The sequence below is a fragment of the Meriones unguiculatus genome, chromosome 6 (genome assembly GCF_030254825.1).
Source record: "Meriones unguiculatus strain TT.TT164.6M chromosome 6, Bangor_MerUng_6.1, whole genome shotgun sequence".
Lineage (NCBI taxonomy): Eukaryota > Metazoa > Chordata > Mammalia > Rodentia > Muridae > Meriones > Meriones unguiculatus.
Window position 1 is genome coordinate 44195269 of NC_083354.1, and position 19476 is coordinate 44214744.

Genomic DNA, 19476 nt, shown 5'->3' on the forward strand with positions numbered 1-19476 from the left:
TGCCTCTACCTCCCTGAGTGCTGGGGTTACAGCATGCACCACCTTGCCTGGCAGCAGTAGCATTTTTCATTCCTGTTTCCCCAAACAGACCTTGTAGCTTTATCACTCTTACTACTTGCCCACAACAGAATTTAGACATATATTTTAACATTGAACTTGACTTTGAAATTCCTAGGAACATAAGAGACTGACAACTAACTATACCAGACACCAAGTTACCAAGATCAGAATATGCAGAATGAACTTCAGAACTAACATTTGCTTCTTGGATAGGCTTTCAAAAGCAGAGGGAGTATCTCAAAAACCATAAAATAAATTATTCCCCCTTCCCCCTTGGAAGCTTCTAGTATAAATAAGCAATTGAAAGTGGGGTATGTTGGTTTGTCTTTTGCAGTGTTGAAAAATTCAGATCTATCGCAGGAGCTCATATATGCCAGGCGAACACAGTACCACTGAGCCTAGATCCCCAACCCTACTGTAAATTGGACCATGTGCTTGCCCCTACTTGTGAATCTTCTATGGAAGGAATAAAGCAGGAATGAACGGATACTCTCTGGGTTTTATTTTTCAGGTGAACATAAGATCCACTTTATTCCCGGAATGATTGGTCCTTTTCTGGGGGTGACGCTGGTCCCACAGCCAGAAGTGCGGAATATCATGATTCCTATCTTTCACGACATGATGGACTGGGAGCAGAGGAAAAATGGCAACTTCAAGCAGGTAAAGTAATAGCTGTCAGTGCTTGGAGTGCTCTCTTTTGAAATTAACCTGTTTGCATCAGGCAGGTAGTCTAGATGAGTAGGCCATGATTCTAATAGGACAATTAACCATCTTAAATCCTGCTTTAGAGTTTTTGTATAACTTGCTAGCCAAAATGAATATGTGAATTTTTTTCATCAAGTTAGTTACCAGAGCTGGGCATGGTAGCACACACCTATAATCCCAGTACTCAGGAAGCCAGAGACAGGCAGATCTCTGTGAGTTAGAGGCCAGCCTGGTCTACAAAACAAGTCCAGGACAGCCAAGGCTGCATAGAGAAACCCTGTTTCAAAGAAAAAAAAAAGTTAAGAGACCTGATCTAGCATTCAACAAACTGAAATAAGAGGATTGCCATAAGTCTGAGGCCAGCCTGAATGACATAGAAAGTACTAAAGCCTGGACTTCATAGCAATGTGTCTCAAAGACAAATAAGCAAACAAAAGAATTAGAGGAAAGGGATAAATATGTTAAAGAACTTTCTGATGAAGGAAAAGAATGACTGACACTGGTCTCTGCTGTTCCCGTCAGAGAGGGTCCTGGGAGCATGCTGTCCTTCCTCTGCTCTCTGGCTGAGGGACTTCTAAGGCTGGAGCCAGACCAGATGACTTCTCATAGTTTTCATAGAATAACCCAGATTTCAAAGGAGTTTGGGTCTAAGAGATGTTTCTATCAGTGTGCTCTAAGCTGTCCCCCTGTTCATGCCACCCCAGCTAGCCAAAATCACATCCACCATCAAGAACAGAGAAGAATGAATTCATGACTCCTTAGACCTTAGCCAGATTTTTCTACTCTTAAAAAATCCTGTGCTTCAAAGCAGAGAATGATACTGCCTGCCTTTGGGCAGATTCCTTCCGTATCATAACAACCCACCACAGGCATGACCTCAGGCTAGCAATCTCTCATGGAGAATAGGTAGCTGTGAGAGATCAAGTTGTCAATTAAAACTAAACACCATGGTTATATTTCAAAACGGCCTTTAGAAAGTAGATTTTAAATGTTCTCAGAAAAAAAAAAATATAGGTAGGTTGAGTGTATGTTAGTCGTATTTAGTCATTCTGTGGTCTATGTATCAAAACATCACACCGTGGCCGGAGAGACGGCCCAGCAGCTCAGAGCACTGGCTGCTCTTCCAGAGGGCCCAAGTTCAGTTCCCAGCACTCACATGGCAGCTCACATCATCTGTAACTCCAGTTCCAGGGGATCCATCTTCCAGCCTGTGTAGGCACCAGGCATGCACATGGTGTACACACATACATGCCAGCAAAACAATGTAAAATATAAAAATCTTAGAAACAAAATGAAAATTATAATACTGTACCCCATGCATATATACAGCTATTGTTTGTCAGTTTACATTTTTGAAAACTAGTTAATCCTGTTTTTGTGAATCCTTCTGGACACTCTAGCAAACTGGGTCATCCGCAGTAAGTTTCCATTGCTGTGATAAAACACTGACAAACCTACTTGGGAACTAAAGGGCTTGTGTTTCTCAGTCACAGTCCATTGCTGAGGTAGGCAGGAAAGGCACAGCAAGCAGGAGCAAACATAGAAACCATGGAGAGACGTTGTTTACTGGCATGTTTCCAGATTCATCTATCTTTCTGATACCTCCCAGGACCACCTTCCTGGGGGTGGCGCTGCCCACAATGAATTGTGCTGTCCCACATCATCAACAGTCGAAGAAGTACCATGCAGACATGCCTACAGGCCAAGCTAAGGGAGGCATGTTCGTGGTTCAGTTTCCCTCCTCCTGAGTAACACTAGCTTTTTGTTGTTTTGATTGTGTGTGTGTGTGTGTGTGTGAAGTTGACAAAAACTAACCAGTACAAATAGACTTTGTTGTACTTAGTTAAAAAATATTTCTGTGCCTCCCTCTGCTGTCACATTTTTAAGTGGTCTGTTCTTTTAATCCCATGCCTCCACTTTCTAGCCTCCCATCATTTCAGTCTGTTATATTCTTTAACATTTTTATCACGTTTATGTATTTGTGTGTGTGTGTGGCCATAGGTATCATGGTGCATGTGTGGAGGTTAGAGGATTAACTTGCAGGATTTTCCTTCTTCTATCCTGTAGGTCAAACTCAGGTTGTCATGCCTGGTGGCAAGCGCCCTTACCAATTGGTCCATTGCACTGGCCCTCTGCTATGTAGTCTACACCCATATTTATCGAAAATGCTTTATTAAAGGTCACTTATACCCTTCAAATCAGTAAAATCCAAGAATTTTTTTATCTTGATTCTGATCATGCTTTTTTCACAACTTTGGTGTTAGCTACTTTGCTACTTTTGCTTTCTAAACAAGTATATTTTCCTGGTTATAAGACAGTATTTAATATAAAGGAAATAAAAATGCAAATGCTATAATGAAATTATAAAAACCCTATTCCTAGAATATTAGTAACTGAAGAAGTAGTTTATGTCTTTTCCTGAACACATAGACTTCTATTTTTTAATGGAATGGTTAAATACACTGTTTTGTAATCTGCAATTTTGATAGCCACCTGTTGTGACTATCTCTTAGTGTCACTTACTGCTGCTCTGTACTGCACAAACCTGTAGAGTCCGTCTACCATATGACGACTCTCATGTATTTAGTTAAGTTCTTAAGAACTTAAGTTCGTTTCAAATTTTGGCTGTTAATATTGTGAAAACTATCCATTCCTATTCTTCTTTGTGTGAATATGTGCAAATGGCATGTCCTGTCGCTGCACATGTATGTGGAAGTCAGCAGTCAACTTCCAGTGTGATTCCTCGGGAGTCAGGTTGATTGACTGATTGAGTGGAGACTGGGTAAGAAATCTCACTGGTCTAGAGCTCATTGAATAGTCTAAGCAAGCCCCAGTAATTGCAAGTGTTTTCCACTTCATCTAGCTTTTTTATGTAGTTCTGCGGTAGGCCTCAAATTCTCTTGCTTGCAAAGTAAGCATTTCATCACTCAGGTTATCCTTCCCTTCTCCCTTACTTTTTTAGGTAGATTTCTCAACCTTTAATCACTGTGTCAAAAAGTATCTTAGCTTGCTTTCTATTGCTGCACTGAAGATACATTAACCAAAGGCATCTTGGAGAGGAAAGAGAGATTTTGGTTTACACAGTCCAATCATAGTTTAGCACTGAAGGAAGCCAGAGCAGGAATTCAGTGAAGCAAGGCAAAAACCTGGAGGCAGGAACTCAATCAGAGATCATGGAGGGATGCTACTTACTGGCTTTCTTTTCAGGACTTACTCAGTTTGCTTTCTTACACAGCCTAAGGTCCTACCTGCTCAGGTGTGGCACTGCCTAGAGTGAGCTTTTCCACATCAGTCTTAATCCAGAAAATGCCCCCAAAGATTTGCCTACAGGCCAATCTGATACAGGCGTTTTCTCACTTGAGGTTCTCCCTTCCCAGATGTGTCAAGTTGCCAGAAATCTAACCAGCACAAAGAGCAAAAACAGTTCTTAATTTTTTATAGCTCTATTTCTTGAAACTCAGTTGTGTGTTAAGGTCTCAATTCTCAGACTACTGCTTCAATGTGAGCTGTACCTGAGCATTTCCTATCCTGAACTCTGACCTCTGTTGCCTCTGTCTCCTTTACTGAATGACACATCTCCAGGAACCAGAATGATAGTACATTTTATTTCTCAGAACTCACTGTGGTACTTGGCACATCCTGGATTATGAGAATAACAATCAAAACTAATATTATCAAGCATTTCCCAAAAGCCGGGGCATAGTGACACCATAAAGAAATGTTACCATGACAATTGTTTCACAAATGAGGAAACTTGAACTTAGATATCTATTCAGAACTCCATAGCTGAATATGTCACAGGGTAAATGTTGAATGGATAGCAAGGTGTTGCTATCAGTTCTGCAAAGATAATGATGTTTCCAAATCCTGCCCCTCACTAGGTTTTTTGCCTGATTCAGAGGTCTTAGCAATCAAATATGGACCTAAGGCTTCTTAAAACCACTTGTGGACTTTCACCTCAACCCTGAGTTTCTAATCCATCAGATTTAGAGAAGCCTAAATACTAAATTTTTTTTTTTTTTTTAAACACGATCTATGGTGAAACGAAGGCTACTGGCCCAGGGACTCATTCAAAGAACACTTTGGAGCCCAGTGGACTACTGAAGCATGTTTGCACTGTTTATACCCTCTGCTACTGCAGTCCCCTCCCAGCCTTTGTGCTGTTCTAGCCAACACTAACTACTCTGTATGTGAAGACAGATCCTGGTTAGTAAGGATTAGGCCATTTCCTTAGGGAGGCTGTAACCACCTCATTGAGTTGGGGCTAAAGCATGCTCTGGATTAGGACTGAGGTACTTTGGCTTCTAGACCCACCAGACTATACTTAGTTATAAGTCCTGTTGTCATCCAGTTGAAGAAAGAAGCTTATTGCATGATTTGTCCTTGTTCAACAATAGCTGAGTTTGAGTGAGCTGTAGACTGATGACCTGAGTTTGATCTCCAGGACCCACATGGTAGGAAAGAACCAGCTCCTTGAAGGCTGCTCTCTGACCTCCACATATGAACCTCCAACACACAAAAAATAATAAATGTTAAAAGTGTTTTTTTAAATAAAGAAATATGGGAGCATTATAGAAGATGTGATGGAAAGATTGTAAGAGAGTCAGGGAGGGCTGGAATAAAATAAAATAATTGTTTTCTGGCCATTACAGGGGATTAATACACTCATGAACTCAGAGCATCCATGGTTGTCTGCACAAGACCTATACAAGATCAAGCCTGTCATCATTCCAGCATAAAATGGGGAGAGCCTTATTAGTTCTTACCCCCTAGCTGCAGAGCTATTGATGTTTGATGTCTGCTAGGAGAGAGAGAGTCTATTTATTTTAAGGGTGTAGCTTGGGCCCCACCCCTGCCTCTGGTGTTGGCAGTTGAGGAGTGATACATTTAGTGTCAGCACTCCAGAGGCAGAGTCAGGTCAGTCTCTGTGAATTTGAGGTCAGCCTGGTCTGCAGAGCAAGTTCCAGAATAGCCAGGGCTGCACAGAGAAACCCTGTCTCAGGAAAAAAAAAAAAAAAGTGTAGCCTGGTGGTAGGTCACTTTTACTCCGGAGGATAACACCACACCCATGCATATATGAGCACAAATTAAATTCAGTGGGCTATTTAAGGGGTGCATAAAGGGTGGACCCAGAAGCTGTTAGGGGTCAGAGTGGGGAGGTGAATATGGTCAAAATAAATTCTTTGTGTATATGAAATACTCGGAAAATTAATAAAAATACTATATTTTAAAAAGAAACATTTAACAGAGCCCTCTCTCTTAGAACCAAAACACACTTTTCTCTGAAAGAGTCCTCATTCTTAAGAGTCCTTAGCTCTTAAGACAGGAAATGATTATCTGAAACATTTACATACTTAAACTAAAATGAGAATGAAAAGCCTTCCTAAGCAAGGAAGACAGGCTTATTTTTCTTTACTTTTATTGATAACTGATTTTTTTCTCACATACTATATCCTGATCACAGTTTCTCCTCCCATTTAGAACCACTTATGTCTCTCATTAGAATAGAACAGGCTCATATGAAAGAAGGGGGAGTTAGTATGACATGGAGAGGATAGGAGCTCCACAAGGACCAAATATATCTGGGCACAGGGGTCTTTTCTGAGATTGATACTCCACCAAAGACCATGTATGGGTATAACTTAGAACCTCTGCTCAGATGTAGCCAGTGGTATCTCAGTAACCAATTGATTTCCCATAGTAAGGGGAACAAGGACTATTTCTGACATGAACTCAATGGCAGCCTCTTTGACCACCCCAACCCCCAAGAGAGGAGAAGTCCTGCTAGGCCACAGAGGAGGACTTTGCAGCCAGTCTTGAAGATACCTGATAAAACAGGGTCAGATGAAAGGGGAGGAGGTCCTCCCCAATCAGTGGACTTGGAAAGGGGCAGGGAGGAGATGGGGGAGGGAGGGTGGGATTGGGAGAGAATGAGGGAGCGGGATACAGCTGAGATACAGAGTTAATAAAATGTAACTAATAATAAAAGAAAAAAGAAAAGAACAGGCTTCTAAAGGTTACAAATAAAATAAACTGTAATAAGGTAAAACAAAAACTAACACATTGGAGTTAGACAAGACAAAGAGAAGGAAACAAGCCCAAGAGAAGGCAGAAGAAACAGAGACCCATTCATTCCCACACTCAGGAATCTCATAAAACACTAGACGGGGAGCCATTATATATATAATATATATTATACTTATTTTGTATGTATATATGCTGAGACCTGGTGCAGATGTGTGTAGGCCCTGTGCATGCTGCCTCAATCTCTGTAAGTTCATATGAGCTTTGATCATGTTGATTTAGAGGGTCTTGTTTTCTTAGTGTCCTCCATCCCCTCTGGCTCTTACATGCTTTCCACCTCCACTTCCAAAAGTTCCCTGCCTCTGAGGGGAGGGATTTGATAGAGACATCCCATTTAGGGCTGAGTTTTCAAAGATGTATCACTCTCTCCACAATATCTGGTATTGGGTTGCTGTATTTGATCCCATCTGCAGAGGAAGCTTCTGTGGTGATGACTGAGCAAAGCACTGATCTATAAGTATAGCAGAATGTCATAGGAGTCATTTTATTGCGCCGTTGTTGGGGGGATTGTTTGTTTTTGTTTGTTTTTTGTTTGTCTTTGTTTTGTTGGACTTTTTGCTTGCTTACTTTTTAGTAAAAAAAAGAAAACTGTTTGTTTTTTAGAACAGTTTTATTTTCCTCTAGGTCCCTGAGCTATCTAGTCTGTGGTTTGGAAGTCAAGGTTTTTTGAAAGCTATAGATGAGATCCTGTCTTTGCTGGAGTTTACTTGCAACCATGATAAAGTATAAAAAGAGGTTTTCCCAAGTAAGCCAATTAAAAAATGGGGAACAGAGCTAAACAGAGAATTCTCAATAGAGGAATATCAAATGGCAGAGAAACACTTAAAGAAATGTTCAACCTCATTAGCCATTAGGGAAATGCAAATCAAAACGACCCTGAGATTTCACCTTACACCCATCATAATGGCCAAGATGAAAAACTCAAGTGACTACACATGCTGGAGAGGTTGTGGAGAAAGGGGAACCCTCCTCCATTGCTGGTAGGAATGTAAACTGGTACAACCACTTTGGAAGTCAATCTGGCGCTTTCTCAGACAATAAGGAATAGTGCTTCCTCAAGACCCACCTATACCAATGCTACGTATCTACCCAAAATTTGCTGAAGTACACAACAAGGACATTTGCTCAACCATGTTTGTAGCAGCTTTATTCGTAATAGCTAGGACCTGGAAACAACCCAGATGTCCATCAACGGAGGAATGGATACAGAAATTATGGTATTTCTACACAATGGAATACCACTCAGCAATCAAAAAAGAAGAAATCATAAAATTTGCTGGCAAATGGTGGGATCTAGAAAAGATCATTCTGAGTGAAGTATCCCAGAAGGAGAAAGACAAACATGGCATATACTCGCTTATATAGACCTACAAGATATGATAAACATAATGAAATCTATACACCTGAAGAAGATAATCAAGAAAGCGGACACGGGGTAAGATGTTCAATCCTCATTTAGAAAGACAAATGGGATGTGCATTGAACGTATGACAGGAGTCTACTGCAGAAGGCATCTGAAAGACTCTACCTAGCAGTGTTTCAAAGCAGATACTAAGACTCATAACCAAACCTTCAGCAGAGTACAGGGAATCATAGAAAAGAAGGGGAATTAGTATGATGTGGAAAGGGTAGGAGCTCCACAAAGACCAAACTTTTCTGGGCACAGGGTCTTTTCTGAGACTGACACTCAACCAAAGACCATGAATGGATATAACCTAGAACCTCTGCTTGGATATGGCCCGTGGTAGCTCAGTAACCAATTGGTTTCCCATAGTAAGGGGAACAAGGACTATTTCTAACAGGAACTCAATGACTGGCTCTTTGGTCTCCCCACCCCCCAAGGGAGGAGCAGTACTGTTAGGCCACAGAGGAGGACATTGCAGCTATCCCTGAAGATACCTGATAAAACAGGGTCAGATGAAAGGGGAGGAGGTCCTCCCCAATCAGTGGACTTGGAAAGGGACAGGGAGGAGATGAGGGAGGGAGGGTGGGATTGGGGAGGGAATGAGGGAGCGGGATACAGCTGGGATAGAAAGTTAACAACATGCAACTAATAAGAAAAAAAAAAGTGGTTTTCCATGATCCTCACATCGCCACAGGACTGGAGATTTTCCTTCTCTGTCTGAGTTCATTTGAGCTTATGAATTCTCTGTTTCCTTCTAGGTGGAGGCTGAGCTCATTGACAAGCTGGACAGCATGGTGTCAGAAGGGAAAGGTGATGAGAGCTACAGGGAACTCTTCGGCCTGCTGTAAGCTGCTCCTTCCCGAGAAGCCCCATGTTGGGAGAAGGGGTGATGTGGGTCAGTGAGGGGTAGAAATGAAGCTAGCACTGGGCAGGCTCCAGGGTTTGGGTACCAGGAAAGACCCAGTTGATTCTGGTGGTAGCAATTCTCACTTTCTGTCAACAAGAAAGCAAGCACTCTTAGGGATTGTCATGGTTGACCGAAGATACACAAAAAAATAAATAATAATTCAGCTCCTAGGTTTGCTACAAGAGGTTGTTGTCTGTCTTCATAACATTCCATGCATCCTGTTGGACAAATAACCCATGAAAATTTATTCTATTTAGGGTTTAGTTCTTGCATTTCTGGGAGGTAAAGTATGAATTCTCTTCTAGGAAACATTGTAGCTTGATAAACACTGCAATAGGTTCTTAAATATACCACACAGCCTCTCTAGGGTGTTTTTCAGTTAATGAAATGATCTGGATATACTGAATGATACCAAAATTCTCTCAGATCTATCATATTAATAGCTTCTTTTTTAAGTTGATAAAGCCCATCAGGCCTCATGAGACGTTTACTTAGAGTTTTGCAGCATATAAAATGTATTGATACTTTATTTGTTAAGATTCTGAGTTATATCTGGGTAGCAGTGGCATATGCCTTTAATTCCAACACTTAGGAGGCAGAGGCAGGTGAATCTCTGAGTTCAAGGCCAGGCTGGTCTACAGAGTGAGCTCCAGGAGAGCCAGGACTATACAAATAAGAAACCCTGTCTCAAAAAAAAAAGACTGAATTGTTTTATTTATATTAGCAGTTATAATGAAACTACCATTAGCTGTGTCAGATTCATAATACAGATTTAATAATAGAAAATAGTACTTTTAGTTGAAATATAATTTGTTTCATAACATACTTGCTGTGTGTGATTTATTAATCTTGTATGAAAATGTCAAATTTAACAAAATTTATAACTATTTATTGTCAACCAATAGTTTTAGAAAATTAAACTCCAGAAATTTTATAAGTTTGCTTCTAGACTTGATGCTGACAACACACTTGAAAATGCTGCAGAATAGAGACTACCCTCCCCTTTTGAGAAGTGGAGAGGCTGGTCTCAAGGCATGCTATCAGTTTAGCTGACCCTGAAAAGATACCTCCAAAGGGAGGGCCCACAGCTGCAGCTTCAAGAGGGGAATTCTTTCTGGTACATAATGCTTTGGTTCTTGATAAGTCAGAAGAATTTTATTTAAAATTCATGTTGAAATATGTTCATTTTTATAATTTCTCTTTTAACAAATTATTTCCAGTTATAAAAGAAAGACATTGAATTCTCTTTGTTATCTACTAACAAATGACTTTATTACAAAGGAAAAGTTATAAAAATAGCCAACAATTACTAATTACCTGCCCAAATTATGTTTGTAAGCACTTTTAAAGACAGTTTGAGACCCTAAGAGCTACTGATACCATGGAGCATCAGTTCACAGTTTTAATTTGGGGATGATGTTTATAGGTGTAGGGTGAAAAAGAATAAAAGTGTGCGTAGATTTAATTAGAAAAGATTCAGTTAAAGGGGTAAGGTAGTAGCCAGCATTTCCCATGCTGTGTGCTCACAGAGCACCTCTTCCCCAATGTCCAGAAAGGTAAAGCTCCATAGAACAGTTAAAGAATAGTACAATGTTTTTGTACACACAAGTTAGAGGTCAGAACCTCAGTCTTCTCTCTCTAGCAGCATGATCATGAAACCCTCACTTCCCTGAACCTTTGACATAGGTGCATATTCTATAAAGGGAGACAGTGATTATAGCAAAAAAGCAAACCAGCAACCAAGCTGTGAGTGTGAGGCCCCAGTGCTTGTCTCTAATCCTGGGCCAGTTAACTCCAAATGACTCTTAGAAACTTGGAGAGGAAAACATGCTCATAGGAATCATAAATAGGTTTGTATGGGATGAGATCTAGACCTATTCTCACGACCAAAGCAAGAGGAAAGAGCAGGCCATAACCTCCTAGAAGAGTATATGGGATGTCAGTGTATCTCAAAAGCCAGACTTTTTGGACAAGCCAAAAACTGCCTCAAAGAGACAGAAGCATAGCGCTGTCAGTTTTTTTAAAGACACATTAAGCTTGTGTCTTTGTTACGTATTTTTGGAAGCTTCTCTTGACTGAGGTGACTTCAGTGTATAGCTCCTGAATTTACTCCCTGTCCCTCATCCTGGGCTCCTTAAGTGTGTGGGAACCTTTGATTTATCTGAAAAGGGGGTTCTGTATGTTTACTGAAAAATAGCTCTGGCCAATAGAAGCAATTAGATAGTTAGCAAAGCCAGAATTATCCCAACATAGGCTCTTCACTCAGGTATTCCTTGAGAACAGATTTATAGCATATATCTCTCTCACCTTCGCCTCAATGGTATCCTTAGCATCAAGCACAGAGAAATGGGAGAGATGTTCGTTTGTTGCTGCCAGTTCAATAATATCCTTATCTTTGCTTTTTGCTGCATGGAGTAGAACCCAGCTGTTTGGGCCCTACCCCAGGTAAGACTACAGTGTGGCAAGTCTCCTGCCTCCAGATATATCACAGCCTCCACAAGCTCATGGACCTCACTCTTTTCAGCAAGGAAGGCTCATGAATTATGTTTGCTTCTTCTGCCAACAGCCTTCTGGAAAAGGTTGAACAGGAAACATGGCGTGAGACTGGCCTTTCCTTTGTTACCTCAGTCACTCGCCTCATGGAACGCCTTCTTGACTACAGGTATTTTTTTAGTTTGAAACTTCTGTAACCTCTCCTCTGGTAAAATATTCTCTTCTGCAAAGGCATTCACTTGACCTTAAAACTGAGACCACAGTGAGGATTGGAGAAATGGCTCAGCAGTTGAGATGTTCTTGCAGAGGACATGCTTTCAGCTCCCAGCCCCCACGTGGCAAGTCCTAACTGGCTGTAACTCCAGGTCCAGATGTCCAATGCCCCCTCTGCCTTCTGTGGGTAAGAGGCATGCACAAGAGGTATACATACAGGCAGGGGAAACACCCAGACACATAAAAATAAACCTTAAAACAATAACTGCCAGCCAGCCATGGTGGCACGTACACCGTTAGTCCCAGCCACTTGGGAGGCAGAGGCAGGAAGATCTTTGTGAGTTTGAGGCTAGCCTGATCTACAAAGTGAGTTCCAGACATGCCAAGAAACCCTGTCTAAAAAAAAAAAAAACCAGCTGCCAGGCATGGTGAAATGTGCCTTTAAACCCAACACTCAGGCGGCAGATGGAGGTGAATCTGTGAATTCCGAACCAGCCTTGTCTACATTGAGTTCTAAGCAGGCCTATTTATAGTGAGATCTTGTCTTTAAAAACAAACAAACATCCAAGGACCATGCATGGAGATAACCTAGAACCCCTGCACAGTTGTAGCCCATGGCAGCTCAGTATCCAAGTGGGTTCCCTAGTAAGGGGAACAGGGACTGTCTCTGACATGAACTCAGTGGCTGGCTCTTTGATCGCCTCCCCCTGAGGGGGAAGCAGCCTTACCAGGCCACAAAGGAGGACAATGCAGCCAGTCCTGATGAGACCTGATAGGCTAGGGTCAGATGAAAGGGGAAGAGGACCTCCCCTATCAGTGGACTTGGAGAGGGGCATAGGAGGAGATGAGAGAGGGGGGTGAGATTGGGAGGGAATAAGGGAAGGGACTACATCTGGGATACAAAGTGAAATAAACTAATTAATATAAAAAAGAAAAATTAAAAAACAAAAACAAACGTGAGAAACAGGCATGGTGGTGCATAGCTGTAATCACAGCACTGGGGAGGCTGGGGCAGAAAGATCATAAATTTGAAGCAATCTAGGCCTATATAAAACAACCATGTTTAACAACCAAGATCATCGTGTCTTAACATAGGGAGGACTGTTATGGTTCCGTTGGCTATCATTAGAAGTCTCCTGATGACCAGTAACAGATTACTTTTTCTCAGGGATAAGTTAGAGCTTCTTGGGATCCTCTAAGATTAAATGTACCCAGAAGGCATCCCAAGGATGTGCAGTCATGTGGCCTTCTATCTAGAAAAGTCAGGGCTCAGAGGAATGGACATAGAAAGAGGGAAGACAAAAAAAAAAAACTGTCTGCATAGCAAATTAGGGAACAGCTGTAGTTCCTTAATGAAGACCTTCCTTGGCCATATGGAAGATAAACAGGGAATTTCACCTGGTGCCAAAATAAGACCAAGAACAACTTTCATTTGCTTCTCCGGGGACTAGGGAATACCCTTTTTCTCATGCCTATATTCTTTTGTTAAAATCTGTTTCTGTCTCCTAATCCTAGCAATGGTAACAGATTAGAGAAAATGTTTCGTGAACTCAGAGATTATGTTCAGCCTGAGAATTCATGTGGAAATAGGATTTTTCATGAAAGCCAGCCTTCCTAATCCTGTCATGACTGTTGAATTGCTCTAAAAATAACAGAACAACCACTGCAGCGTTAATTATGCTCTCAGCAGGACTAGGATAGTCACTAAGGGTGTTTCTGGAAATCAAAAAGATGAGAGGAGATAGGATGATAAAGGATGATAAAACTGAACCCAAGCTATAATCCTACAAGATTTATAAACCCTAGGATCAAGAAATAACAGGGCTCTTCCTCAGGCTGCATCTGAAGAGGAAAGCACTGGTGTCCCACAGACTCAGACGTCAGTGCTCTGACTTGAGTGTGGAAATGGAGTTCACTCCTGAGCATCCCCTCTTTCTGTCGCACAGCTGTGGTTGTTTGTTTTGTTTTTATTTTTTTTTTTTGTTTGTTTTCATTTTATTTTGCCCAGCTGTGTTTGAGAAAGCGTCTGCCTGTTTTTCTTGGGTCAAAGCTGGCCTTTGTTCATCCCTTTTAAGGCAGAAGACTTTCTTTTTACATGTCAGATCCCTAGCCTCTCCTGTACCTGTCATCTCACAGAGAAGAAAAGTGGGCTAAAGCCCTATATCTTTCCTTTATTGCAGTACTTTCTGAAGGTTGTTCATACTCACTTCCTTCTAGCTAAAAGACCCAAAATCAGTTTCTTAGACTTAAAGCCTTCTTTTTTTTAAATTTTTATTAATTACACTTTATTCACTTTGTATCCCCCCATAAACCCTTCCCTCTTCCCCTCACAATCCCACCCTCCCTCCCCCTTCTTCATGCATACCCCTCCCCAAGTCCACTAATAGGGGAGGTCCTCCTCTCCTTTCTTCTGATCTTAGTCTATCAGATCTCATCAGGAGTGGCTCTATTGTCATCTTCTGTGGCCTGGTAAGGCTGCTCCACACTCAGGGGGAGGTGATCAAAGAGCATAAAGCCCTTCTTTTAACTGACTTATTTTCTTTCTGCCTCTGTAAACAAATGAAATTCATGGCCAAACCAATTTTATTCTCCATTTCTTGTTTCAGTGTGGTATCTATAAAACAAGTATGCATGTCTTCAAACATGGACTGATCTTTGCCCTGTGTCTTTCCAGTACCCAGTGCTCACATGATGCAGTCCAGCCTCCTTGTGAACAACACCATGATTATTGTGGTGGTTGTAGCTTTTAAAAAAAAAATGTTAATTTTGTGCATACATTGCCTCTAATCTCATTTGCAACCGTGAAGGGTTACTCTTATAGTTGTCATTAAGAAGTACATTTGAGAAGTTCTGTTGTCAAAAGTTGAGCCAACTTCCAGCTGATTCAAAGGTTGTGGTCTAGATCCCCATCCCTGTTTTTCTTCACTGATCTCTTTTCTTCAGACTTCTTTATGCTGTGTCATGTGCCTAGAGTATCCCATCCAAGTCCAAACCCTCAGGGAAGCTTTCCTCAGCCAGGAGCTCACTTGGCTTTCTTTGCATACCCTGAGTATCTGTCATTTGCCACCTCTCTGACTCGGTTTGACAGAAAAGAGTAAACTCCTTGAAGGCAGGAACCTTGAGCTTTTTTTTTTCCTTGGTACTCTCCTTATCCCTGGTAGGTACACAGTAAATAAAGGTCAATCAGATGAACTTGCAGGGAAGACTATGCCAAAATCAAGAGATTCTTTTTCTCTACCCAAGAATTTAAACAGTTATTGACAGTATATGTGTGTATAATAAAAACTTTATATGTATATGACATTTAAGTACATTTAGATATAAGTTATAAAGTTTTAAGGGTTTTTTTTTTTCCAGTAAGTTGTAGCCAAGCATGACTTGGACTTTTGGTGTGAGACTTACTTTTAGACTAGCCAAGCTTTAAGTCTTCTAAGAAGTACCTCCTCAGCTTTGACAGTAATGTCTTTAACTTTATGCGAATTCTAGAATAGATTCATAGCTTCTGTCTCACATTTTCTCACAAAATGAAACTTGCTCTTTAAGAATAACTCTGTGCCTCCCTGGGGAACTTGAGAATTTGGTCTTCAGCCTAATAGACACATCCTTCTGTACTAAGGAAATTGGCAAGTGCCACTTAATTTCCTAATAATGTGTCTGGGTTCTATGCTCTGCAGCCAGAACAAGGAGCTCAACAGAGATCTTTGAATCCCAGGTTTGGGTGCAAAGTTGAGGGGAATCTCCTAATACAGTCATCTCCTGTGGAAGTACTTCCTGTTAGAAGGCAGACTACTTTTAGATTTGGACAAACTAATGTTCCAGTCATTGTCCCAGGAGATACCACTTCATAACATAGGCAGTCATCTGTGTTCTCTCTTCTAGGGACTGCATGAAAGGAGAAGAAACAGAGAACAAGAAAATTGGCTGCACTGTCAACCTGATGGTGAGAGGACATGAGCTCTTCCTCTCAATGGGCAAAGCCAGGCTAGCTGGAGCCTGGAAATTACCTTCAAAGAGGGGCAGACTCTCACATCTTACATACATTTCCTTCTCTTACAGAACTTTTACAAATCTGAGATTAACAAAGAGGAAATGTATATCCGATACATCCATAAGCTTTGTGACATGCACTTACAGGCTGAGAACTACACAGGTGAGTTGAGAAAGGGAAGAGCTGTGTCTTTCATTAGGACAGACTTGGGGGCCTATATAGAGAAAGACTGATCCTGCCAGATCTCAGAAGCATTAGGTTCCAAGGTTTCCCTTCACCTCACTCCTGTCCTTCTACTCCTTTGTGGTGATGAAAAATCAGGTGCACAGAGATATACATACATGCAAGACACCCATACATAGTAAATCAATAAACATTTTTAGGAGAAATTATATGGCATTGCATAACATGACCATTCTTTATACTGACTAATCATTATCTCAACAACTCTGAAAGAATGGTGAAGGGAAAAATTTTAATAAACTCCTTGTACTGGGCTGGAGAGATTTCTCAGTGCTTAGGAGCACTGGCTGCTCTTCCAGATGACCCAGGTTTGATTCCTAGCACTCACAACCATATGTAACTCCAGACGCAGGAGATCCAGTGTCCTCTTCTGACTTTTGCAAGCATGGCATACATATGGCACACAAACATACAAGCAAATGAAACACCCATACTCATGAAAATAAATAAGTAAAATATAAAAAATTCCGTGTATAGCCAGCCTGTAATGCCAGCACTCAGGGAGGCAGAGGCAGGCAGATCTCTGTAAGTTCGAGGTCAGCTGGGTCTATAAAGCAAGTCCAGGGCAGCCAAGGCTACAAAGAGAAACTCTGCTAAAAAAAAATAATAATAATCTGTGTATTAGTATAGACATTTGCTAAACTAGAATACTGGCTATCACTTAAGAGGCTGAGTCATGGATGTGAACAGAGAAGTGCTACACTTTGTCTTTTGTAGCGTTAGGTGTTAACATGTAAAAATAACAAGTCTTAGGGTTTCTGTTGCTTTGATGAAACAACATGACCAAAAAGCAAGCTGGGAAGGAAAGGGTTTATTTGGCTTACACTTCCATATCTCTACTCCATCATCAAAGGAAGTCAGGACAGGAGCTCAAACAGGGCAGGAACCTGGAAGCAGGTTCTGGCTTGCTTCCTCTGGCTTGATCAGCCTGCTTTCTTAAAGAACTCGGGACCACCAGCCCAGGGATGGAGATACCCACAATGGGCTGAGCCCTCTCCCATCAATTACTAATTAATCCAGCCTTATGGCTGGATTTTCTGGAGATATTTTCTCAATTTATATTCCCTCCTTTCAGATAACTCCAGATTGGCTGTCAAAATGACCTAAGACTAGCCAGCACAACAAGGAAGAAAAAGATTTCACATGATTCTCCAAGCTCCATAAAGAGGGCCTGCCAAGAGGTGTCAGTGTCAGGGCACAGGTAGAAAGTGAAGAATGAGAAGCTCAGAGTGGACGAGGGTGAAAAATGGATTACAAGATGATTAGAAATTAGATTCTTTATAATCATGAGAGCACTTTTTAGTATGGCCTGGAGATCCAGGCAGAAGCTAGACCTATTAACTTGCCAGTGGGGAAAGGCCATTAAAAATTACCAAACAGAAGAAGAAAGAGAATTCCTTAATAGGACTCTTGGACGATGGCTGTAATTCAATGTGACTCATCTTGTGGAATTTACACTACTTACATGCTGAGTCTTTATGTAACTAATTGTTCCACATGTAGAGTATTGCTAAGCCTACATCTGAGGCCAGGATCAAGTCCCTCCAGAAACAGAATCACCACATAGTCAATTCTACTCACATTCCTTAACTTTCATCCTTTTAGAAACGGTAGCAATAAGCGGAAAGAACATTTCCTGGGGTATTAGGCAAGAAAAGATTGAGGAGTGCTGGAGGAAGCCTTGATGAATTGGTGCTAACCAATTAGAACCAAGTCTAAGAATGTTAGAAATAAAGGTGTTAATAAAGTGAACAGAAAGGAACCCAAGAACTGTCAAGTATCTGTGCCACCCAAAGCAAGACCACTTGTGCATAGCTCAAAGTAGCTTGGCCACTCTTTTTTATTTTAAAAAAAAATCTCTATAATATACTTTGATCATATTATTTCTCCTCTCCCAATTCCTGCCAGCTCCTTCCCTCTTCCCTACCCACCCAACTCCATACATGCATACTCTCTTTCTAACCTCCTCCTCCCCCTTTTTCTCTCTTTCCCTCTCCTTCCTTTCTCTTCTCCCTCTTTCTCTCTTCCTCTCTCTCTAAAACACTGAAAACATAAACAAAAAACTAATAAGAAAAAAATAACAAAACAAAATGAAACAAAAGTGCCCCACCTCAAAAAACCATGGGGTCTGTTTTGTGTTTTGTCTATTTCTGGGCATGGGGCCTGTCCTGGGGTGTGTTTGATGTACACAGAGAGACACCACTTTAGAAAACTAACTTCCTTTTTCCCAGGGGGTATCAGTTGTAAACAGCTTCTTGATTAGGAGTGAAACTGTGTGTCCACCTCCTCTTAGAACTGGTGCTTTGTCTGGTTTGAACCTGTTGAGATCCTATACCTGCTGTCACTGTCTTTGTGAGCTCACACAGGCATCAGTTCTGTGGTGCCTGAAAGGTGCTGCTTCCTCAGAGTCATTTATCACTTCTGCTTTTATAATCTTTCCACCTCGTCTTCCTAGGGCTTGAGGGCAGGGATTTGATGAGTTCATCGCATTTAAGACTGAGTCTTCCAAAGTCTCTTACTCTCGGCCTATTGTTCACTTGGGTCTCTGTGTTAATTACCATCCACTAAAAAAAGAAGCTTCTCTAATGAGGGTTGAGCAAGATACTGATCTATGGGTGTAGTAATATGTCATTAGGAGTTGTTTCACTGCCTTATTCCTTTAGGAGAATAATAGTAGCAGATTTTTCTCCCAGGTCCTGACTGATCAAGTCTTGGCCATCTTGGCCACTTGAGCAGTATGAGGTATGGATTCTGTCTCATGGAGTAGGCCTCAGACAGTAGTTGGTTACTCCCCTGTTTGCTCCACCATTGCACCAGTCTGTCTGCAGGTTGCTGTTGTTAGTCACAGAGTTTGTAACTGGGTTATATTGATGATTATTTTATACCTCCAGTAATGTGCAGAATACTTTTCAGCACCATGAACGCTAGTCAGTAGAATGTGAAGTCCAGCTCCATTCTAATGTGTGATGACATAAGTAAGTGGTGTCTTCAGCAATAGAGCCTCACCATCAGATTGTAGAGAATAACCAATAGTTTTAGGGATGGCTTGTGATGTTTAGGGTGCTCTCTATAACCCTTTCGGCCAACAACTCAACAAGATGTAACACATTCTTGTAGCACTAGAGGTTTTGCTTGGTGACATAAGATGGCTAATGGGAGTGGGGGGAGGGGGGACTAGAGAGATGAGTCTTTCAGGGAACCCGTGTTCCATTCCCATCACCCACATGGCAGGTCACAGCTGTTTGTAACTTCAGTTCTAAGGGATCCTACACCCTCATGCAGACATACATTCAGGCTAAACACCAATGCATGTAAAGTAAAAATAAACTAAAAGAAATCATTGAGGCTTTTTTTATAAGATTTATTTATTTTATGTGT

General features: G+C 41.3%; 1 protein-coding gene across 9 annotated transcripts in view; it reads left to right on the forward strand.

The window, feature by feature from the left end:
* Dock3 (dedicator of cytokinesis 3) overlaps positions 1 to 19476 on the forward strand; it is a 309055-nt gene that overhangs the window by 254205 nt on the left and 35374 nt on the right. For 8 of the 9 annotated variants that reach the window (XM_060385341.1, XM_060385339.1, XM_060385340.1 and 5 more), the window contains exons 32-37: positions 572 to 720; positions 9013 to 9098; positions 11580 to 11606; positions 11728 to 11823; positions 15747 to 15807; positions 15924 to 16017. In XM_060385341.1, coding sequence (XP_060241324.1) covers positions 572 to 720; positions 9013 to 9098; positions 11580 to 11606; positions 11728 to 11823; positions 15747 to 15807; positions 15924 to 16017 — 513 coding nt within the window. The remainder of the gene's footprint in view (positions 1 to 571; positions 721 to 9012; positions 9099 to 11579; positions 11607 to 11727; positions 11824 to 15746; positions 15808 to 15923; positions 16018 to 19476) is intronic. The other variant, XM_060385337.1, reaches the window with a different exon arrangement.